The sequence below is a fragment of the Equus przewalskii genome, chromosome 2 (assembly GCF_037783145.1).
Source record: "Equus przewalskii isolate Varuska chromosome 2, EquPr2, whole genome shotgun sequence".
Taxonomy (NCBI): domain Eukaryota; kingdom Metazoa; phylum Chordata; class Mammalia; order Perissodactyla; family Equidae; genus Equus; species Equus przewalskii.
The window spans coordinates 43579016-43603996 of NC_091832.1; the positions used below are offsets into that span (position 1 = coordinate 43579016).

Genomic DNA, 24981 nt, shown 5'->3' on the forward strand with positions numbered 1-24981 from the left:
GAAATGGTGCAGAGGCAGAAATCAGACAGACTTCTTTACCCCCAAAGAAACTAGGGCAGTGGTTCTCAAAGTGAGGTCCCAGACCGGCTGCATCCCATCACCTGGGAACTTGTTAGAAATAACAGATGCTCAGGCCCCACACCAGACATACTGAATCGGAAACTCTGGGGGGTGGGGCCCAGAATCTGTGCTTTAACAAGGCTTCCAGCTGATTCTGATCACCATTCAAGTTTGGGAATCACTGTCCTGGAAGAACACACCCCCAGAAGAAAGGAGAGATGTGTGCCAGGCCTTCCACGGTTCGGGCTATAGCTCTGCTCGCCAAGTAGTAGATTGCGTCACCATTCACTGGCCACTCCTCTCGTCTACCCCCACTCTACAGAAGAGTGTCTTTCCTGCCCCATTCTTATTGGCTTGGCCACAGGAATTGCTTTGGCTAACGGATTTGTGAACAGTAGTAACATGTGATGCCACATCCGGCAGGGCTTTTCATTGTGCCTGAATGGATGGCCTTGGGCTTTTAAGTCCCTGCCATCTTCCATGGCAACCAGATATTCCAGAGAATGGGGGCTTCCTCAGCCTAGGTCCTAGAACAAAAAGACACGTTGAGTGGCCCTGAACCCAAGCCAAAGCCACAGCCCGGCCACAGACACATGAGCAGGAAATAAAAATGTGCTGTTGTAAGTCACTAAGTTTGGAGATAGCTTCTTTCATAGCATCATAATAGCAAAAGCTGACTGGCATAACCCATCTGATTTTACAGAAAAGAAACTCATGGCCCGAGAAGGCTGAGGAGTTGTGGGCATCCTGCAGAGGAATTCAGGCTGAAAGGTAAGTGAATCAGAGCCAAGCCTGTAGCCCCAACTGGGGGGTGTGAATCTCAGGAACTAATCTCCCTTTTCCCAACATCCTCTGACCTCCTCCAAAATGGAAATTCTGCCCTCATCTAAAAGATGCCAATCATTAAAAACCTAAGCCTAAAGAAGTAATATTTTAAAGTATCTTCTAGAATGAGTAGATGTGGCTCAGAAAGAACAGGTCAAGCTGATGGCCAAGGGGGAAGAGGACACATCCTTGCCCCTTTCTCTGGTGCCAGGTAACAAACCTGGAGAACTTGGTGCTTCCATCCAAAGGGAAACAGACTGGGCATTCCACTTCGTAAATTCAAACCCACAGCCCAGTCATCCTGTAAACCACATTCCCGGCTAACATTCCTCAAGCTAAGAAACACCTGGCCCTGTCACCACTAATAGAAAAGCTGTGGCAATTGGAAGAGAGTGGCCACATACTTCCGAAGCTCTACAACATATACCAAAAATAAAAACTGAGAGCTGGGGAAGAAAGAAAAGGCTGTCTTTAAAATAAACCCTAAATCCCAACTTTACCATTCCTCACAAAATAATATCACTAGCATTGACAGAACACAAGTGGGCTGACTCTTCATCAATCCCCTCCATTCCCGAGTGGTGGCAGAAGTTCAGTGTTTGTGGCAGCCGGTAGGTTCAAGAACGTTTACCGCATAATAAACTGCAAACTTAGCCATTGCTTCTGATGTGGGGATCTTCTTAGCACCATGAAGAATAACTTGATTTTCGGTTTGCAAAACACTTTGAGATGAAAGTGGACAGTTAAGGTAGTTTCCCCTTTAAAAAATAAGTTTCTAGAGAACAGCGGTGGCAGGTGGGCACTTTCCCAAAATAGACTCCCCTTCACGTTCCTGCCGGCCAAGGCTTTCAAGGCCCTCGGCTGAGGGATCCGGCGTTAAGCCATCAGGTTAAAAGTTCCAACTTGCATGACAGCAGCTGTGCTGTTTTTAAGCCATCTGATTGCGTTCACTTCCACGGTCTTAGGTCAGTTAATGAGGCCTCAATGTCGCAAGCTATCAAGCACAACATGGCATTTTCAACTTGCCCATGAATTGACTGGTCAAATCAGGTAATCAATGAAAATCAATCCATTCACTGTACATATTTGAAAAACTGCAAGATCTGGCACATTACCTTGTCTTAGGGGAGGTGGTTAGCCATTCTTCGTGTTTCTCAAATGTTATTAAATAAGCTGCAATTTCCTGAAACAGAAGAATAAAAAGATAATAACAACAATTAGCTTACGTTGGATCCTAAGAAGTAAGAAAGTTTTTGTTGTTTCCCAGCTGCTGTTCTTCTTTGTAAGGCTGGAACCTCATCTCTGCTGGAAAAACATGCGACTTGGACTCTCTATTTTGATTTTTTTAACTCCTTTCCATTCAACCTGCCATACAATAATAATCAAAGCATGGGTTTCAAAAGATGAGTCGGTGGCAAGGACAAAGATATTTCTCTGTGGGAAGAAAACATCAGACACCATTTCAGATTCTAAATGTCATTAATTTGAAGGAGGGAAAAACACATGCCAACAACAGGTCTCCGCTCATGCAAGGTCATAATTGGAAAGTTTAGTCTGTCTTCTTCTGAAGCTGGACTAATCTTTCATCATTGTCACAAGAGACGTTGCATTCTCTCAGCTTGATTCCCAACCCCCTGAGCCAAATCACACAAAGATTAAAAAGAAAAGAAAAGATAAAGCCATATTCCAGAGAGAGAGAGAGAAGTTAACCTTTCCCACTACTGGTAACTTCATCTATTGAGCGGTGCTTCAGAAAGAAGCGCAATGTCAGCAGAGTTTAAGGAAAAGATGGAGAAAATGTGGGCACCTGAAGGTAAATTAAATATTTATAAACACAACAACATCAGTGCAGATAGAATTACTGATTTATTAATAATTTCCATAAAAAGCCAGTGGGTGACATCAACATAAGTCATTGCTCCAGCTCTGAGGCATGATATGGCCCATTACTTCCAGCTCCAAACGGATCTGCTAACATGAAATTGGCAGGGATTGTAAGTTAAATTAAGGTTGTACTAGCACACATTTTCCTTGATCTTGGTGATGATACAGCATGGAGCTGCTGCCCTTGACTATCAGAAAAATGCATAGAAGAGGCTTCCGTCTCAATGCTCTGCAGCCAGGGTTCCTCCAGGGCTCCTTGTGATGGAGCAGCCCACCACCCAGAGGCTCACAGCCTTCCTCTGCAATTAGGCTTCTCTGGGCTCAGACGTGACGGACTTGACACCTGTGATCAGAGATGCTAACCTTGGCCTTGAATAAAAAGAAGAAACTATCACCAAAACCAGGTAAGCAGAGCAGGTGAAAGTAGAAACTACCACCCATGCCACGCAGTATGAAGGCCACAGACCCAGGTGGAGATCAGGGTCTCACATAATCACGGAAACGAGGTAGCCAGTGACCTGTAAACCAGAGCCCAAGCAACTTCTGTCCGGAAGCCTGGACCTTTCACCAAGAACCTGGGAAGCAGAAGCCCATGGCAAAAATAATGTTGCCTCATTGTACAGGTTTCTATCATTTATGGCAGCTAAAGAAATTGTAAAATAAGAAGCTGATCAACCAGAACATTGTTCTCTCTCATCCCTGAGGCTTTTCATATTCTATTTCCTCTCCTAGAAAATGCTTTCCCTAAGGTCTCACCATGGATATCACCTCCTTTGGCTATGTGCTCTCATGGCACCTGGCACCTCCCTCCAGTGCGTAGGATTTATCATTCTGCGTTCTAATTGCTTGTTTACTTGAATAGCATCCCCCGCTGGACCATGAGCTCCTCAAAGGCAAGGAATATGCCATCACTGATGTATGCCCAGGACCTAACAGTGTCCTGAGGCACACAGGAAGCACCTGATAAATGTTTGTTAGATGGATAGATGGATGAGAGGGCAAGAAGGAGGGAGAGCTGGCATTATAGAAATGAATGTGCATATATAACTGAGTATGTGTGTCTGTGTGTGTGTGTGTGTTCTGAGTGTGTGTGTGTTTGTATATGTTTATTACTGAAGATAGTTGAAGCAAGAGCTTAAAAGCAGCAAGATGCAGCAGTTCCCAGCTAAGCCCTTACCAATGAGTTAATTAGCTCTAAGTCACTGCAGGAAGGTGGTATCGCATCATGGTCAAGAGCACACACTTTGGAAGAAAACAGACCTGGCTTGGGGGCCCGCTCTGCCATTTAGGAGCTGCCTGATCTTGAGCACATTACTTAACCTGTCTACACCTCACTTTCCTATGAACCCAAGATAACGCCACCTCATGAGGCAGTTATGAGAGGCAACAATTGTTAAGACACTGACTGAATATAGCAATGCCCTGCAACCACAGCTGCCATTATTATCATTGTAAGGTCTGCATGGTGTGAGCCGCCTGTCTAGAGGCCCCTGATGAGGTAGCAGGTACCAAAATGGTCCAGGTCAGAAGCTGCCAGCGCTTTATCTATCCCCACCCTCTACCCCCTCACACCTTCCCATGCCCACGCTTGCAGAAAATGAATGGTAACATCACGATGACTGTTCAGAGTTTCTTGGAGTCAATCCTTCCATTTAGCTATGGTTGTCCACTTAGTTTCACAAAACACTGAGAGCAGACAGTAGCTGGAGTCAGTAATTGGATAAACTGAGCCACTTATTATGTGTATCAGCTCATCTACCTGAATTTCAGGAGACTTGGTATCCAGAGGAATAGTCTGTGCCAACTGGAATGCCCTTACCCGGGATCATGCTAAGCGCTAAGTGACCCCTACTGGCCCAGAAGGATGGGGGCACAGTGCATCCCTGCCACCTCTACATTTATCACAGTGTTCCAAAGACCCAGACACCCAAAGAAAACCTTCATGAACATCCTCAGCCAACACTCACCCCAACCTGGCAGGGGTCCCCTACTGCTACTGTCCTTCAAAGAGAAAAACTCCCTGGACTACTTATTGCATTCCATATTGACTCCACATACATTTCTGGGGCACCTGCTATGTACCAGTCAGTGAACAAGACCACTAGGAAGCCTGCCCTCAAAGAGCTCACAGTCGAGTAGGGGATGAAGACAAGTCAGTGTAAGAATTCAATGCAAGCACTATTACAGGGTCAACTGTCTAGTCAACTCTGTAGCCGACCCAGAGGATCATCTCAGGTCTAATGAGCTGCTGTGCAAGCAAGCAGAGGCCCCAGGGAATCACACTGATTTATGAACCACCTTTGAGCACTGGCCACTCCCTTCTCTACCCCTAAGGTAACAATGACACCTCCCACACAGAGTCCCCTTTGTGGAGCACCTATCACACTCAAGAGCAGCCCTTCTGAGCAAAGGAAACTGAATACCCAGACCCAGGCTTCCACCTCTGTCACACTCCAGTTGGCTTGGACCTGGAGCTGGACTCGACCACCAGGGAGTGTCACCATGTTGCTGACTGGCTCCCACCTGAACTGGACATGTCTGGTCACCTGTCTACTCCAAGACCCATGTTTCCCAGTCTGCCCAGCCCATTTCTCTTATCTAGGTCTTGCCTACCTTGTCATCAGATGGTAGACCATGGGTTGGACTCTGCGTTCCCAATGCTTTGGTACTGGTTGGGGAGATGAATATGCACATGCCAAAGTACCACATAGAATAATAGATTCGAAATAGTATACATAAAAGTAAGAACCATCAAAATTCAGAGTAAGGAGAGTCAGCTGGTGTAGGAAGGAAAATAATTTGGGGGAAAGAGAGGTTTCATCACCTGGGTCATCGTTACCATCACGGTGTCTAACACTGGTGGAGCGATGTCTAAGGCCAGTACTGCTTTAGGACTTTATGGAGGATCATCTCACTTAATCTTCACAGCAAACTATGAAGTAAGAACCACGTGCATTTTACAGGTGGGGAAACTAGGGCATGGAGCAGCTAAGCAGCTTACCCAAGGTCACACAGCTAGTCTCTGTAGAACCAGAACCCAAGCCCATGCAGAATGGTTCCAGAGCCCACACTCTCCACTGCTGTTCTAAATTTCTTAAGGAACAGCCATGATGTACTCAGATGGAGAAAAGGAAAACCTGCTTGTGGAGTCATGCTTCCCCAACAGGGGCTAAGAGCCTCCTCCTCCCTACTTACCCAGTGTCACTTCGCTGTCCCACCTCTCTTCAGGGAACCAGGAGGAGCCAGACTGAGCATCCTCCAGCGGGATTCTCTCCTTCCAGGAGGATCAAGCTCATTTCCACCCAAAAACCCTTATATGATTAATGGGATCATCTACTTCAGTGATAGGGAAAATTCCTTATATCCAGGAAACATTTGCTTAAAATATCTTACAAGGCAGACAAAAAGAGAGATGCTCTAGCTGAAGAGGGAAAGAGGTTTTGAAAAGAAGGATCTTCAGGCCAACTCTCTGGCCTCCCCCATCTTCCCTGAAGCTCCACCAACCTAGGCCTCTAAGGAAGGCAGATGGAAACACAGACCCAGTCCATCTCATTGTTACAGAGCAGAAAACTGAGGCACAGACAACGGAAGGGACTTGCTCAAAGTCAGCATGTTTGGGGCTGAGCCAAGCTGGGCCCCAGGGCTCGATTCCCAGCACATGCATGATCTCTCCCCACTTACTTATTGTCTCTCAAACGCAAACCTGACCCAGGAAATTCGTAAGATGTTCAAATAAGAAGAGAGAATGCCCCAAAGAAGTGAAAACAGGGACTCAAACAAAATCATGTACTCAAATGTCCACAGCAGCATTATTCACAATCCCCAAAAGGTGGAAGCACGCCAAGTGTCCCTCAACAGATAGATGGATAAAAATGTGGTCTAGCCACACAATAGTAGATTATTCAGCCATAAAAAGAAGTAGCGTTCTGATATACGCTACAACATGGATGAAGCCTGAAAACATGCTGAGTGAAAGAAGCTAGACACAAAAGGCTGTGTATTGTGTGATTTGATTGATATGAAATGTCCAGAACAGGCAAATCCATAGAGACAGAAAGGAGAGTGGTGGTGGCCAGGAGCTGGATGAAGAGGAGAATGGGGAGTGACTGATAATGGGTATGGGGTTTCCTTTTGGGGTAATGAAATGTCTGGAACTAGACAATGGTGAAGGTTACACAATATTGTAAATATACTAAATGCCCCTAATGGTAAATTTTGTGTTATGTATATTTTATCACAATAAAAAAAGACAAGAACAAGTGTAGACATCCAGCGAGGTGTGGCATTGGGATGAAGAAAATGCCGGCCTTACCTGCTTACAAAGTTGACCCTGCATCCTACAGGCCATGCCCACGTGCCCGCAGCCTCCTCCAGCTCCCTGGCTCCCATAGTATCTCTCTCTTCCTGGATCCTAAATACTGCATCAGTGCTGAGAGAAATGCCTCGACTGTCAAGATGAAGGAATTCACTGCAGGCTCCAAAGCAAAGACTGTCCAGCTTGCAGATTTTAAATGTTTAGTTTGTCCTTTAGATGTTCAAACAGAAAAACTGCCGCCAAGGTATGATGTCTGTGTGTGGCAAGGGCTCGGGGAACAGACTAGAATAGAATCCCACAGGCCCCTTGGGTCTGGCTGGAATCAGGTTCAGTCCCTGCAGACCAGGGAGGCAGGTGGGCCCCTCCCCAAGGCACTGACCAAGCCCCATTGAGAAGGGCAGAGTGGGCAAGACTGAGGGGCAGCACAGCTCTGTGCTTGACATCATTGCCTCGTCACACGCTGTGTCATCATGCATCTCTACCATCCAAAGGCATGCCAACTGCTCTCCATCCAATTGCCATGTGGGGCTGGGTTTGACTGCCCCCAGGCTGATGGGGTCTGATGGAGGACTGCAAAGTCCATCTTGGTAGTGAGCCAGCTCTGGGTGAGTGAGGCTCAGGGTTGTCCATGGAGGCTGCCCCCAGGACTGGAAGGTGAGAATGCATTGTGCCAACCTGGCTCTCCTTGCCTCTTCCCTGCTCAGCCCCTGTTCACCAATACTGCCCATGTAACCTGCCAGGCCCTGTTCATAGCCCACCTCCTCCAGGGAGTCTTCCTTGCTTCTCAGTCCACAGTGAACTCTAGCTTCTGGAAACTTCTCAGCAATGGTTGCACTATTCCTAGACTCCTAGCACACAGTGCCTTCTGTTGCTAGTGTTTATGTGCATGGTGGTTCTCCCTATGTAGTTTCGCGGGGTCCAGGGTGGATCTGAGTCTCAGTTCCTATATCACTGCAGAACCCTGATTGGTTCTTGTATCCGAAGATGACTGTTGACATGGTAGAGGCTGAATGACAGAATGCAAAGTCCTCCTCTAAAGGATGCAAACAGGAAGAGCCCACGTCTGAGCCAACTCTTGCTTCAAGGTGAGGGGTTATGGGATGGACAGATAAAGGTGCAGTTGCCATGCAGGCTCAATGCCCTGTGTGCAGAGGCTCTACAGAAATGCTCTGCAGTGCACTCTACATTCAGAAAGGCAGCACCTGCCAGTCCATCAGCGCCACAGCAGTGCTGTCCAATAGAAATATAGCGTGAGCCCCAAGTGCAAGCCACAGGCGTGATTTTAAAAAATTTCTAGAAGCTACATTTTTTTAAAGCAAAGAGAAACAGAAGGACTTAATTTCAGTAATATATTTTGTTAAATATTTTATAATCTAACCCAATATATCCAAAATATTACGATTTCACTAATTTAAAAAAAGTAGTCATGAACTATTTCGCATTCTTTATCCGTACTAGGTTTTCAAATGCCAGTGCTTGTTTTCCACTTATGGCCCATCTCAATTCGGGGTAGCCATATTTCAGTGCTCAGCAGTCACCTGAGGCTGCTGTATTGGACAATACAGCTCTAGATTTAGATGTCACAGGAAACTGCAAAAACAATCTGCCTTCTGCAGTCAAGCCCTCTGCGTTCCCAAAGCTGACGTGGAGCCCGGGTGTGAATGAAGATGCTGCCGCAGCAGATGCCTCGTCTGAGAGAGGGGCTCGCTGTCCCATTGGACCACCTCAGAGAAGGAGCCATGTCCTGCCTCTGGGGTGGGGGAAGCTGCATCTGTCTGGGAGGAGATATGGGATTTCTCAGAGGGGCTGAATTCACCTCAATCTCTCAGCCTAAGCCTGCTTCCGCTCCACTCCCTCCTAGAAGGAGCCACCCACTGCAGACACCCCCATGGAATAGTCCAACCCAGACAAATTGGCTTCCCCGTCGACAAGTTCCCCTGGAGCAGCCCTCAGAAAAAGGACAAGGGTCCCTCTTCAGTCAGCTCTCCCTGGGACAGTCCATCCTTGATCTGTCTCCAAGACGTGGGTCCAATGTCAGGGAGAGGGAAGAGTCAGACTCGAGGGGCCTCTAGCGCTTATTGGGACAAATTAAATTAAAAAATGAACAAAAACAACCAAACAGATATGTTTTGGTTTTTATTCTCCTGAGGCCAGGTAATAAAAATATCTGTGGTCTACAAGATCTTAAATATTTTGCACACAAAAAAATGGATCTTGCAACCAAGGGATAATTTTGAAAAGTTTGTTTTTTATGAGACTTCTGCACAAAGGTTTTATCTGTAAAGGACCAAAGCTGAGGGGGGGAAAAAAGCCAAGGCTCTCCTAGCAGCTGGCCCCAGCATCTGCTAGAGCCACAAAATGCAATTATATTACTCCCAAACGAGAAGTAAAAATATCTTGTTTCCAATACTCTTGGTTTTAAGACTCATACTTAATGTCCTCTGGGTATTTCAATGGTGCCAGATCTCTGTGTTATGTACTTTATTAGGGATGTGTGAATGTCATATTAATGACTTCTAACCAACATGTTTACAGTGGAAGCAAATTTTCCCAGAACCCACTACTCGCTCACTGCACTTTACAAAAAACAATTGGCCTTAATTTAAATAAATAAATAGCCACTCCATACTCCCCCTCCCAGTGGCATCTCTCACCTCCTCTCTCCAGGGCACCCCATGCATAAAGCTGGTTGGTCTCCTCCTCCATGATAAATATTCCAACTCAAGGTCCCATAGTGCAATGCCCCCTCTCTATACATTCCTGCCCCAATCCACTGATGGACTTCCCAAGCACCCGGCCAGCCAAGCCAACACCCTCTGCAGGATGTGCTGGGTCCCCACCCACAGGTCAAAACCAATGCCCCAAATCATGCTTTCAAAATGACTAGCTTTTGTTATAAACAACTGGCATATAGAATAATGGTTTATATTTTTTTATTTCTATAAGGGATACCATAGCTCTACTCTGACAATTTATGAGGGTGGTGATTAGGGATCCAAGGGTATGGGGAGGACTTTCTACAAAATGGTCGGTAGCAATTCAGGATATATTCCTAACAGCCCAGATTTGTGAAATAAAGCCTGGCCCATTTGGCTGTCTGTTATTTAGACGTAGTAAAGCATTCTTATGATCATCAAAGTGCCAATCAGAGCAGAAACAATGAGCCATCATAAAAACATTCAAAGAAAGATTCAGTGAAGAAGCAATTCATCCAGTCTTTCATTCATTTCATTATCCACTCATTGGTTCAATCATTCAATGAATTATTGAGCACCTATAGTCTGGCCTATATGCCAGGCACTACGCAAGGCCCTAATGACGCAAAGACATATGAGTAATGGTCCTGGGAATACAGCTGGGAAGACAGATGGGGCTGCAGGATCCAGGGCTATTGTGTCAACTGCAAAACAGACAATGAGTGCTAAATTAGCAGCACGAATAATGTGTTCGTTCTGAGAAGAGAAGCGAAGGTTTCACCAACGAGCTAACATTTAAACTGGGTCTTGAAGAATGAGTAGGAGGTTGCCAGGCTGACAAATGGTAAAGGCATTAGGGAATGGAAACAGCCTGTGCAAAGGCAGGACAGCAGGAAAAGCAAATGCACTGGGGGAACTTTGAGTGATATGAGGTAATTCGAGCCTGCAGGGCAGGAGAATGCAAGAACCCAATGCTCAAAAGGGTAGGGAGGTGCCAAACCGTGGCAGAATTAAAATGCCAGGCAAATGGAGTTCTATCCACTAGAGCCGGGGGAGTCACCGAAAGCTTTTAAGCAGAGGGGAGACACAAAAAGAGCTGTGCTTTAGGAACATTACTTTGATAGTGCCATGGCAGAGAGGGGACTATGATTATGGCCCAGGAACGAGAGGACAAGATCCTGAACTATGACAGTCGGATTGGGAAAAGTGGAACAAAGTTGAATTTTTTCGAAAGTGAAAGAAATGGGGCTTGAAAACCAATTGGCTGGAGAAAATGAGGGAGAGTGAGGCAGTGAGGATACCTGCAAAACAAAGGACGCCGAGGGGCTGAATCGACCTAAAGATGTGTTGCTTGGTGCACACACCATTTGTGCCCATTTGGTTTATTTGTCAACATTTAAAGATTGGGAGGTGGAGATTTCCAGCTTCTCTTGAAAAGTAAGAAGGTCTGACAACTCTCACCCACGTTCCTGCAGAGTATCCACGGGTTGGAGCTGAGGAGCACCGCCCCTTTGGATGGGCAAGAGCTCTCTATGGCCACCATACCCCCTGGCTGGCTTTCTTCACTCACAATACTGTTTGGACTTTGTAGGCACATGACTTTGGGGTTCCCAGTCTGGTGTTTCTGGCATTGGGCTGAGTGGATTGTAAGACCATGAGTCTTATAGGTGATCCAGAAAGCAATACATTTAGAGCAACAGATGTTAGAAGAGGGACATGTTAACCAGAACACTCATTGCACCTTCATACAACGACACTTGCTGATTAATCTGGACCCAAGATTGCCCCAATATCATGCCAGTTGTCAATTTATTATCTTTTGGCTCTGATTTTACCCTTAATTGTCTTGCTTTGTGACACTGGAGATGGGCCTTTTAAATATTTCTCCTGTGCCAGCTTGGCAGAATGTTAAGCTTTATCAATAGAGAGCAATGATCCTGCAAGATGATAGTGGCAGGAAGACATCTCCCTTCTGATTTCTGTTCTCTATCACTATTATTATTATCATCTTTATTGTTCGGAGTGAGAGCCCAGGGGCCGTGCACCGTGAGCTCCAGCTACGCCCTCAGGGCACACTCCCTCTGCTGGCAGGGTGCAGCTCTGGTCCACCCAACACCCTCCAGCAGCTAGCGTGTTCCTGTGGTGGCCGTGTTCTCTGAAGAGGTCCAAATTTCAGCCTATGGCGTGGGGGGACTCTTCTAGGCCCTGGTTTATTTGTGTCTACTCTTCCTCAGCCTAGAGGTAGTAGCTGCTTTTAGAATTCTCTTTTATCCCTATTAGTCATCAACCACCTTTTACTAGTTAACAATTCTTTATCTTAAATTTTCTCTGTTCAAATAACCAATATGGTTTCTGTGTCATGACTGATATAAGAATTGTCCACAGCCCTGAGATTACTTATAATCTCACTGCGGTATTCTCCTAGAAGACATGCTGAAAAAGCATAGGGGGAATGCAAAGATGGCTGAAGGAGAAGAAGCATGTATTCAGGGAAATATCCAAATTACCCCAGTGAGGACTCCAGAGCAAGTTTCCTAGATGCCAGCCACATGGTAGTTCGAAAGGTATTGCAACAATATGTGTCCTACACTTTAATTTGTGAGAAGATCTAATGTGCCTATTTGGGGAGATAAAAAGCATTTCTTGTAGAGAAGAAAAAAGTTACTTCATCTCTCTTTGGCTACATGGTTTGAGGCAAGTCACTTGACATTTCCTCACCTGAAATATGGCATAACAGAACTGTATTATATGAGGTAATATATGTAGATTCTTGGCAAACAGTAGATTACTGGATTAAACCTTTTTTAATCAGCTCCATGGAAGTATAATTTACATACAGTAAGATGCAACTCATTTTAAATATACAGTCCAAAGAATGTTAACAGGCAAATATATTATGTATCTATCACCATATTCAAGATATGAAACATTTCCAGCACATTGAAAAGTTCATTCATACCCCTTTTCAGTCAATCTCCCTCGTATCTCCAGCGCCAAGCAACCGTTGATTTGCCTTCTGTCACTAAAGATTAGTTTTGCCTGTTCTAGAATTTTATATAAATGAAAGAATACAAAATGTACTCTTTTTGTGTCTGGCTTCATTCACTCAAGATCATGTTTTGAGATTGATCCATGTTGTTGTGTGTATGAGTAGCAATCCATCTTTTTTATCACAGAGTATTACTCTATTGTATGGACATATCATAATTTGTTTACCCACTCAGATGTTGATGAACATTTGTGTTGTTTCCAGTTTGGGGCTGTTGTGAATAAACTATTATTAACATTCATTTACAAGTCTTTGTGTGGATGTATGTTTTCATTTCTCTTTGGTAAAAACCTAGGCATGGAAGTGGTTGTCATATGGTAAGTATGCGTTTAACTTTATGTGAAACTACCACACTGTTTTCCAAAGTGGTTGCCCTATTTTGTATTTCCATCAGGAATGTATATGAATTAAAGCTGCTCCACTTTGACAACGTTTATCACTTTCAGTCTTTTCAATTTTAGCCATTTGAGTTGTGCAGTTATCTCACTGCAGTTTCAGTTTGCTTTCCCTAATAACTAAGGATATTTAACATTTTCTCATGTGCTTACTGACCATTTATACATCATCTTTGGTGGTCTGTTTTAATTTTTGCCTAAGTTTTAATTGGGCTGTTTGTCTTTTTATTGCTGAATTGTAATAGTTCTTTTCATATTTTAGATATGAGTCCTTCGTCAGGTTTATGAAATATAAATATTTTCTTCCAGTCTCTGGCTTACTTTTCCATTTTCTTAAAGGTTTCAAAAGCAGAAGTTTTTAATTTTGTTTAAGTCCAATTTATCATTTTTTCTTTTCCTGCCCAATCTAAGAAATCTTTGTCTACTCCAAGTTCTCTGCTTTTTAATTGGAATGTTTAGACTGTTCATATTTAGTGTAATTATTGATGTGGTTGAGTTTAAGTTTACCATCATGCTATTTGTTTTCTGTTTGTTCTTTGTTCCCTTTTCTTCTTTTTATTACCTTCTATTGGATTAACTGACTTTTTTTTTTTTTTTTTTTTTTTTAGTATTCCATTTTATCTCTACTATTGGCTTATTAGGCTTGCCTCTATTTTATTTGTGGTTGCTGTAGGGTTTACATTATGCATCTTTAACTCAACAGAATCTACCTTCAAATAATATTATACCACTTATGTATATTGTAAGGACTTAAGAGTATACTTCCATTTTACTCCTTCTTTCATTCCTAGTGTTGTTTGTTGTCATTTATTTTACTTCTAGGTATGTTCTAGACTCCCAATGCAGTAATGTAAACAATTAATTGTCTTTTAAAGAAATTAAACATGAGGGAGAATATCTTATATTTACATATATATTTACCATTTTCAGCACTCCTTATTGTTTTGTATAGCTCCAAGTATTCATCTGGTGTCATTCCTCTTCACATGAACTTCCTTTAACATTTCTTATACTGTAGGTCTGCAAGCAATAAATTCTCTCATGTATGTGTGTGTGTGCATGTCTGTCTATTAGAAAACATCTTTACTTCACTCTCATTTTTATAAGGGTAATTTCACTGAATATAGAATTCTAGACTGACAGGATTTTTCCCTTTCAGCACTTAGGAGATTTCCTTTTTTAAAAAAAAAAAAAAAAAAAAGATTGGCATCTGAGCTGTAGCCAATCTTCTTTTTTTTTTCTGCTTTTTCTCCCCAAATCCCCCAAGTACATAGTTGTATATTTTAGTTGTGGGTCCTTCTAGCTGTGGTATGTTGGATGCTGCCTCAACATGGCCTAATGAGCAGTGCCGTGTCTGTGCCAGAATCTGAACTGGCAAAACCCTGGGCCACTGAAGTGGAGCGCACGAACTTAACCACTTGACCACGGGGCCGGACCAGAGGAGATTTCATTTCATTGTCTTCTGGCTTGCATGGGTTCTAATGAGAAATCTGCAGAAATTCTTATCTTTGTCCTCTGTAATGTGTCTCCCCCTCACCCCTCCAACATCCCAGTTGATTTTAAGATTTTCTCTTTATCACTGATTTGATGCAACTTGATTACGGTGTGCCATGCTGTGGTTTTCTTTCTATTTCTCTTGTTTGGTGTGTGTTGAGCTTCTTAGGTCATTGGGTTTATAGTTTTCATCAAATTGGAAAACTGTCAGCCATTATATCTTTAAATAAAGAGTGTTAGGCTTTGCTCTGGAAGGCATCTGAATTACTTATGGATCAACCTGATCCTCTCAAGACTTATTTTTAATCTTTGTAAAGGTAGGTCTACAGTACTCTTACTCTAGAAATGTTTTAGCCCTGCTATTATTTTCTCCTTCCAGACTGAATGTCCCATTTATTCAAGGAAGACTCTGCAACCTGGCCGGTCAGAATTTGAACACCTCTCAGTCCTGTATGAGCTCTGGGAGTTTTTCACCTTAAAGCCCCTAGGTGCTTTTAGCCCAAGCTCGTGGAGTTTCATCTTATACTTCAATAGTTTAGTATCCAAAAGAACATTCCAGGGCACCCACACAGCTTTCTAGAGCACTATGCCTGCAAGGCCCTCTCCTCTCTGATATTCTGCCTTCTGATCTCTGGCCATCTCAACCTCCCCAAACTCTGATCTCTGTCTCCTCAACTCAACAAGATGACTGTACTCTGCCTGGGTACCTCCCTAAAACCATCTTGAAATGCCTCCAAGCAGAAATATAGAGTAGGGGCCAGCCCATGGCCGAGTGGTTAAGTTTTCATGCTCCACTTCGGCAGCCTGGGGTTCACAGGTTCAGATCATGGGTGTGGACCTACATACTGTCCTTCAAGACATGCTGTGCTGGCACCCCACATAGAAGAACTACAATGACTTACAACTGGGATGTACAAGTATGTACTGGGGTTTTGGGGAGGAAAAAAAAGAGGAAGATTGGCAACAGATGTTAGCCCAGGAAAATCTTCCACATCAAAAAAAAAGCATTCTTTAAAAAAAAAAGAAAAAGAAATATAGAGTGATTGTAGGACTCACAATCTCCTCTTGGGAACCACAGTCCTACCTTGACTATTGTATGATAACTGAAAATATTCATTTCACCTCTTTTGTCCAGTTTCATAATTGGTGATGGCAAGAGGACAAATCTGGTCCCAGTTACTCCATCATAGATAGCAGCAGATGTCTTGCCATGAATTTTCAGATTTTCATTTTATTCTTTGAGAGGTCAGCAATCTTTGGATAAACGACATAGCCAGCCCAAGGCAACAGGGTTAACACTTTGAGGGTGCTATTGTTTCCCCAGAGAGGCTACCATGAAGCCCATGGGGATTCAGGCTTTCTCAAATACCAAAAAGTGGGAGAGAGAGATAGTGTCCAGGGACAACTGAATACTGATACTGCTTTAACACCACTCACCCTTCACCTCTATCCCTGGATGATAATGTAGACTTGCTGATCTGACAGATTTAGTTCAAGAATCAGAAGAGCCTAAAAGAGCACAGATTGTTGTTATAAGTCCCTCCAGAATGGTGATATAAACCTGAATATAAAACAGAAGTAGTGTTGCAAGAATCTGGCTTCTTTTTCAACCTTGGCAGGATTCTATCTGCACAGAAAGTGTCACTGACAGCCATGCACTGCCAACTTCCATTAAGAACTAGGGACAAGGGACAAGATATGTAAAAATATCCTGCATCTACTCAGTCTTTGTATAGCCACCTTCCTTCAAGATAAATTCTGAATCCCTGGCTAAATAAATCAGGAATTTATATTAAAGTGTGTGTGTGTGTGTATGTGTGTATTCTTTTCTTACCAATAGATAAGCGCACACACACACACACACACACACCCCCGATGCTAAAAAGCTCCACCTCTGATCTAACACATTAACCAATAAAGCCTTTTGGAAATGAGTCTTAAATCATTCAAGGAGGTCAGAAAAGTCTTTGAAGGTAGCAGATGATGGCTCTGGTGCCTATAGGGACACAGGAGAAGTGGGCATTTTGCCGTGCTCCAGGCCCTTCCTGCCTCCAAGCAAAGCAGAGCTACCTGACTCGGAACAACTAAGTTTCCTTGCAGAACAAACACCAACACTCATCCTAATCCCTCCTCTCCTCCAAATCCAATAAAACTAATAAAAACAGAAGCAAGCCATCTTAAAATTAACACGTCCAAGATACAAGCAGAAACCATTGATCAAAACCTCCTATCTTTCCTCACAGCCGACAGCTCCAGAGCAGCCCTAACACCCCATAATGGAATCCCATTATCTACAAAAGAAACTCGTTCCATAGAAGAGGCATGAACAAAGAGAGAATCAAAGGAGGCTGGCACAGGGGGAGACTCCAGCGCTCACCTCTGCTCCCATGGATGGGGTACAACACTCCAGCTGAGAGAGCCATTAGAACTGCAGCAAGGAGCAGGCACTTCCCACAAGCTACAAAACTAAGGACAAAATTAAGGAAGAATGCACTGGGAAAGGAAGGCTTGAGAGCCTACTTTTTTCCATCTGTGCAAAGTGAAACAGAAGCTGATTTCATGTAGGAAGAAAATAGAATCAACAAATATCTTTCCTTAAATTCCAGAACTGCCTGAATTCAGAATATACAGGGATTTCAGCTAAAGTAGGGAGCAAGTAAGATTAATTAGCAAATGCCTCAAATCCTTAATTCACACTTCAAACAAACAAGTTAATTGTGTAGCTAACAGAGTGTGACTTCATTATAGGCCACTAGTGGCCATTAATAGATGAAAGGTGTTTGGATTTCAATAGTGTTTGGATTTCATAACCCGCCTTCATAAGGGAAGTTAAGCTTAGCCACCACCTCCATTTGTGAACACCTGTGATCATGAATCCCACATGGCAAGCAAGCACCCCAGCTTTGAGCTTTTGGAATTGAAGAGTAGACAGGAGAAGAATTCATGAATTTTCTAGAGGTAATTGTTCTACCCTGCTTTGAAGAGCAGTTGAGTTTGGTCTCAGAGGACCCAACATATGCATGCACACAGCCTCCTAGCTGACACACAACTCAAAAGGCCTACTCCTATATTGCTTCAGCAGGAATCCCTTTGGGAAAGCAAAACAGGACAGGTTCCAAGCCTCAGATGTTATTGATCAATCACGCAGATGCCCTATTCCCAAAGACACAAGCGTAGGTCCGTCTGAGGCCTTAATTAAACTATGAACGGTAAATGCACCAAAAAACTGACCGTTACTAAGTATATATCAGTCTTCCCTTTGGCCTGGTGGGCCCCATCCTCAGAATCTCAGATTGCATTAAGAGGCAAAAAGAGATCCTCCTCTTCTCTTTCTTCTTGATAACATCAAGCACTAAGATGAAAGATAAGGAGCCCAAAAGCATCATATTCTGTCATCTGAAGAGCAGCATGAGCTGCAGGGTAAAATACACAGTCAATCAAATATATCTTCCTGAGAACCTTGTGATGTGATGACGCACATGTCAAAACCTTTATAAAAAAGGAGGTTGCTTTTCAAGGGTCACAATAGGGCAATATCAATAGGAGGAAGACTGAATTGGTCTTTTTTTCCTGGTCATGTAAAAAAGAAAGAGATTCCAGTAAAAGAGGCCCTCCTTGTCCAGTGTAATGACAGTCTACAAAGTGAATCCCAGTGGATCTGCAGCCAGATGCACCCCCAGGGGAGCAGCCTTGATGCAATATTCTTTTTTTTTTTTTTTTTTTTTTGCTGAGGAAGATTCACCCTGAGCAAACATCCATTGCCAATCTTCCTCTTTTTGCTTGAGGAAGATTCACTCTGAGCTAACATCTGTGCCAGTCTTCCTCTATTTTATATGTGGGTTGCCACCACAGCATAGCTGACAAATGGTGTAGATCTGCGCCCAGCATCCGAACCCACAAACCTGGGTCTCTGAAGTGGAGCATACCGAACTTAACCACTAGGCCACGGGGCCAGCCCCCTGATGCAATGTTCTTATCCTCATCTGTTGAGCTCCATTAATTCCTTGGGGATCTGGGTCAAGCATTATGGGGAATACAAGCCATGGAGAAGACCTAGGCCTTCTCTTCAGGAAGCTTATGGTCTTGGAAGACTAGGCACCTAAATTAGAAAGTGACATGAGACTCTAAGACCACTAAGATCCAAAGTGGGTCGTGGGAAGTCCAGGAAGGGCCAGGTCAACACAGGCTGAAGGAGTCAGAGTAAGAAACCAAAATGTGACAGCAGGGGTAGGACTGGGGAGGAGGGTGGGGCTGTCCTTGGTCCTGAACCAACCTTGCATTCCAAGGCAGCAATTTCTTACTGCATGTTGTAACCCATTAACCCAATAATGAGTCCCGAAATCAATCTAGGGTGGAAATTGGTATTTTTTAATGGAATGGAATGGGCTTGACTGGGATGGGATGCAGTGAGTAGAGCGGAGTAGAAAATATCAGAGTGCACCACAGGTAAAATACTGTTTCTTGAAACTTCTGTTCAGATATTTCATCATAGATATACACATCACATATACATATGCGTGTTCTGGGTCATCACATGAAATGTATTTCTGGATGCCAAGGACAAAGTATTAGAAAATCACTGCCTTAGGGTACAGTTGTCTCTTTCCATCCTTGAACACTGAAGACTCCTGTCTCCAGGAATTCTGACCAAAGTTTCAACTAAGAGGCAGTGGTAGGAGAGAATACAGGATGCAAATCAAGAGAAACAAACAACTAGAGGGTTACAACCACTCAGAGATTGTGAGGGGAGGGATGGAAGAGACTTTTGTTGTTTTTACAGCATCACAGTTACCAAAATTGTTAGGATTTCTCCTGAAAAGTTGAAGTAGGAGGCATGTCTCCACCTCTAGTCCCAACACTGCAGGGTTTCAAGAAGGTAGTTGCACACCAAACCCAAGCGACTCTGATGTTAAGTGGGTGGCAGTGCCCTCATCCTTTGGTCCTCACACTCAGTGCAGGGCTTTAACTCAGCTTTAAAGGCTTTACCCATAAACTGGGAATAATGATTGTTCCTGTGTCAGAAGGTGGTAATGAGGATTAAGTGAGTTAATCTATGTAAAGGACTTAAAACAGAGCCTGGAACTCAGTCAGTGTAACACAAGGGTTAACTGTTCTTATCATTTTACTTTAATATAAGCGTAGTGGCAAACTCAAAGTTTCCATATTGCACAGTCATTATAAATGTTCGTGAGAATTTAATGCTTATAACGCATGTTAAGGAGGAAAACCAAGAGGTAAAGCTGTTTAACAGAATACGATATCAAATATGTTTTAAACTTATAAATAGTATAACAATCTCAAATGTGTTTTACAAGAGCTCCTCAAAATATTAGAAGAAAATTTACTAAAATGTTAACAGTAGTTGATTTGGGTGTGAGGCCTTAGATATATTTCTCTTTTGTACATTTTCTTCAACTTTTCAATTTTTTGTACAATTAGAATGTGTTTTTACAATCAGAAAAAAAAAAAAAAAACCTTATACTTCAAAGACTCTAACTCAAAGTCAAAACGGCTTTCGTCTTGAAATGCACCACTTTGCGAAGCAGGCATAAAACTGAATGTAGGAATGAGGAGAGCAACATGTTCCATTTGCATAGTCATAGAGATGAGCCAACCACTTAGGAATATGGTGTTTCTGACTTTCTGATCTTTCTATGACATCTCACAACTGCTGAAAATGGGGAATTCCTTCAGACTTTTTATTTACTTCCAACCCCAGGAGGGCAGAGTAACATATTACCTTAAACAAGCCAGGATCCAGACGTACTAGCTCAGATCCTCCTGCCCACACCTGAGTCACGACGGACCAGTAACAGTGCGGGCAAACGTTTGTAAGTCCTTACTATGTGCCAAGCACTGAGTTTTCAGCAACATCTCATTTACTTCCCAATAGCCCTACGATGTAGGTGTTGTCATTGTCCCATTTTACAGATCAGGAAACTGAGAATTTAAAAAGTTAAGTAACTTTATAAGTCTATCTTTATGCTCCCCTTCAGAGTAAACTTCATTTAAAGAGTGTGTATACTTACTGCCACCAATTCTCTCCTCTCACCTTTTCTTAAGCCATTCTTATCAGGTTTTTACTCCCAGAATTCCATCAAGATAGCTCTTGTCACGGTCATCAATGGCTTCCACATTGCCAAAGCCAACGGTAAAATCTTAGTCTTTATTTTACTTGTCCTTTGGCGTCTTTTGCTATCGCTCCCTCCTTATTGAAACACTTCACTCAGCCTCTAACACTCCCCGCTCTACTTCTCTGGATGTTGTTCTCAGAGTCTTTTGCTCATTCTTCTTCATACTCCTCACCTTGCCCTCTAAACATTGGTTTGCCCCAAAGCTCAGGCCTTAGACCTCTTCTCCACTTCCACTCACTCTCTCGTCATTTCATCCAGATTCACAACTTGAAACATCATCCCTACACTGACTACCCCAAAGTTTATACTTTCAGGCTGACTGCTCCCCTGAATTCCAGGTTCAAATATCCAACTGCCTATTAAGTAATTCCACCTGAATATCTACTAGACATCTTAAATTTCCTGTCTCACGTAAACTCTTGAACCCCTCATACACACACACACGTACACACACACAACACCTCCTCTTCCTGTGGTTTACCTTATCTTAGTAGATGACAGCTTCACCCTTCCAGTGGCTCAGGCCAGACATCTGAGTCATCCCTGTCTCCTCTACTTCTCACAAATTCATGAGCAATTCCTGTTGACTCTACCTTCAAAATATGTCCCAAATCCAACATTTCTCCAGCCTTCCTTGCTGCCCCTTGGTTTAAGCCACTAGTACCTCCCACCTGGAGGACTGCAATGGCCTCCTATCTGGTCTCCCTGTTTACACTCTTGCTCCCTACACACTAGCCAGGGGCATCCTTTAAGATGGCTCCCACCTCGCTCAAAGTCAAAGCCAGTCTTCACAGCAGCCCACCAGCTCTGCATGACCTAGCCCCACTACCTGTCTGATCTATTCCCTACCACTCCGCTCCAGCCACAGTGCTTCCTTGCTACTCCCCAAACAGACCAGCATGCTCCTGCCCCAGGGCCTTTGTATATGCAGTTCCCTATGCCTAGAAGAGACTCTTCTCTCACAATTCCACTGGGCTCACTTCCTTTGGGTCTCAGCCCAAAAGTCCCCTTATCAGTAAGGCCTTCCCTAATGTCTACATAAAATAGCAACACACTCTACGGACTCCCTGTTCCCCTCACCCATGTGATTCTTTTGCATGTGAATCCTCATCCACCTTACATTCTGCAACGTACTAAACATATTGCTCTACTACTGTTTTGATTGTCCCTCTCTGTTCTTAACACTACCTCCACTGGAATGCAGAGATTTCCTCCATTTTGATCACTGCTATATCCCCAGCTCCTAGAACAGTGCTTGGCCCAGATTCAATAAATATTTATTGAACAAAAAAACAAACAAATAAGCCTGCTCAAGGCCATTTGGCTAATAAATTCCAGTGGCAAGTTTCAGACCTAGACCTTGCGTCACCAGTGTCCACACACCCCCCAGCTACATTCTTCTGCCTCTGGAGGCCAAGACATGTTGCCTGACAACCTTGCAAAGTCAGAAATATACAACCAGCATGCAGCCAGGGAAGAAGGTAGTGTGAGCCCCCATGTAGCTAATGGGACCAAATATTTGAAATAAAAGGTTTGTACTGGGAAATTTAGGACATATGATCATGACAGCAATACCACATATCATGTAGCACAGCTCGGATGAGTTCAGTGTTGAGAGAGTGGAAAGGGAGCTGATCTCCATGTAGATCAGACTGCACACAAAGCCCCAACAAGCACGTAACAAGGATTTGTCCTTGATCTCAAGAAGGCTCAGAAAACACAGTGCAGACAGGCCAGCACAAATCCGTCTCTACCACTGGAGAAATAGCCCAAACCCTGATCCTAACAACAGAGCACTAGCCTCCGCTTCACCCCTCAAAGACAGCTTGGACAGTCACCTCCATCCTCTGTTCATTTCAATAATGATCCCCAAGGCAGGACAGTATGGGGTAGTTTCACCACATTATGGCCCAAATCCTTCGTTTTAATTGGTCCCAGGCATTTCCACTTTTAGAGCTTCAACCACTTATTTGGTTTAAAAAGTCAATCTCTGCATGATCCAATAGGAGCCCAGAGAATAGATAAGATAGTGAGACTAATCTATAGCATTTGTGTTTAATGGTTAGATATTAATTGGCTTTTTTAAAAGTGCATAAATCAGTCCATTTTCAGTCTTTGTAATCTGTTCGTTGTCAGTGATGGAGGAGCAATACTCGTCAACAGCTCTGCACTACACGTCACCTTGTAAAACTATAGTCCATCTATTTTTTAAAAATAAAATAGATTTATCACAATTTGAAATATAGAAGTCATTAAAATAATAATTAAAAACACAACTACAAGCACAATAAAAGTTCCATGATAATAAACTACATTTTAATGTATATTAATTCCCCTAATGATTTCTCTATACATCTTACAGGGTCAAATCAATGTCTGTACAAAAAAAAAAATTCAATTAAATTCTATTCACTGTATCTTTCAAGTGAGTCTATTGTTTGCTTTTGTTTCCTATCAGGCCATTTGTCAGTTGTTCTAGCCCAAGATTACAAATAGAAGGGACATGGCCTCATCAAGGTCATGAGAAACACGTCCAAATCCTATCCAATCCACCTTTGCCATCTCCCATTCATTTGTCATTTATGACCTTGTTCAAGGAGAGGAGGAGAAGGGGGAGGCACCATTCCACTCCCGACTCACCCCTCTCACGCTCCACAAGCACGGGTACCTCCATGCCGGAGACTGTGGGAGACTCACCAAGAATAACTCGCTTCTGCCAGAGGCGGCAGCCTGGAGCTCAGACTATCCCTCTTTAAACTTCCTCTTCCCCAGAAACACCCACAGAGTCAGTCCTCCCCTTGTGAAGTGCACCTCGCCAGACATGCAGAGCCAGAGAAAGCACATTTGCTTCTGGCCCCTTGCACCAAAGCAAGTTGCTTACCAAGTCTTACCCTTGCCTGGGTGATTCTTCTAGAATTAAAACACACAGAGAGACACTTTCTATGCTTGGAAAAAAACTGGCTGCTACTGACAGTTTGTCGAGATGGGGAGATGGATGGTGGAGCTAACCAGAGAAGAACTGTCCTCCCTGGTCCCCTCCCTGCCACCAACAGAGAAGACCACTGCCCAGTGACGCGTTAGAGCCAGTATGAAGACAGGTCCTGGTCCAGACCTGGGTCTGAGTTGACACCACTAGAGGTCACTAGGCATAATCTGCATATCAGAGATAAGGCCAGGTTCTCAAAAGGGCTTTGTTTTGCAAAGCCCAAGGAGCTTTCAAATCTGGAAAGGAAAATGAACGACTCCAGAGGGTCGCTCTACAGAAATGGGAGCCAACAGTGACCATGAGGGGCACAAGTAACACATCCCACTCTTCAAGTGAGTAAAAGCACATTAGTAAATGAAAATTGACTTACTTCAGGACCCAACAGGAATTAATCACAAAGCTGAAATAAAGCTAGAAGCGGCTGTTCAGTATCCGTGCTCTTTCCTGAAAGTCTGGACAGTCCAGCGCAACATACACGTCTCCTTTCTGGTTCCTTCTTGGCTGTGATGTCAGGAGGGTCCGTGGAGGCTTCTTGAGATGGTCCCTCTCACATGAGCTGCCCTGATTTTGCTGTCTTCTTTTTTGTTGACAGCAGAGAGGAGACGTGCCTGCAGTCCCTGAGCTTTCACACCAGGGAGCTGGTGGTCCCAGGCACTTCCAGGCCCCGCCTCTCAGCAGAACCCTCCCTCCTCTAGAGAGCAAAGGGCACATCCTTCCAACAGAGCCCCACTTTGACCCCAAGGATGAGCGAGCATGACTGGGGGAGGCCGAGGAAATGAGCCCGAAGTGGCAGAGGTCCTCATTAACCAAGACGGTCTCATGCTGGCACCAGGCTTTATAAGTCTCAGCTGCACAATGCTTTTTAAAATATAAGTGCAATTTGGGCCTGTGGTTAATACTGTTTAATTTTATTTTGCACTGTGTAATATTTTCCCAAGCTGGGCCTAGAGCAAGTCTTGAATCTCAGCGCGAGAGCTGGCTGGCATGGCAAATTCACCTGGTCAGGCATGCACAGTCTCACGGCCACCCTCTCCCCACACAGCTCTCCAAGCTCACAGCCACACAAGAACACTGCTCTCCAGGCTCCACTTTGCTGCTCCCTCTAGCCCACCTTCCAAAGAGGGGAGACAGACCCAGTGGTCT

The 24981-nt window shown here is 43.8% G+C and overlaps 1 protein-coding gene across 42 annotated transcripts in view; it reads right to left on the reverse strand.

The window, feature by feature from the left end:
* The window catches only part of CAMTA1 (calmodulin binding transcription activator 1), an 853189-nt gene that overhangs the window by 572252 nt on the left and 255956 nt on the right, over nucleotides 1-24981 (reverse strand). For all 42 annotated transcript variants that reach the window (XM_070610969.1, XM_070610946.1, XM_070610968.1 and 39 more), the window contains one exon: nucleotides 2001-2068. In XM_070610969.1, the coding sequence (XP_070467070.1) occupies nucleotides 2001-2068 (68 nt within the window). The remainder of the gene's footprint in view (nucleotides 1-2000; nucleotides 2069-24981) is intronic.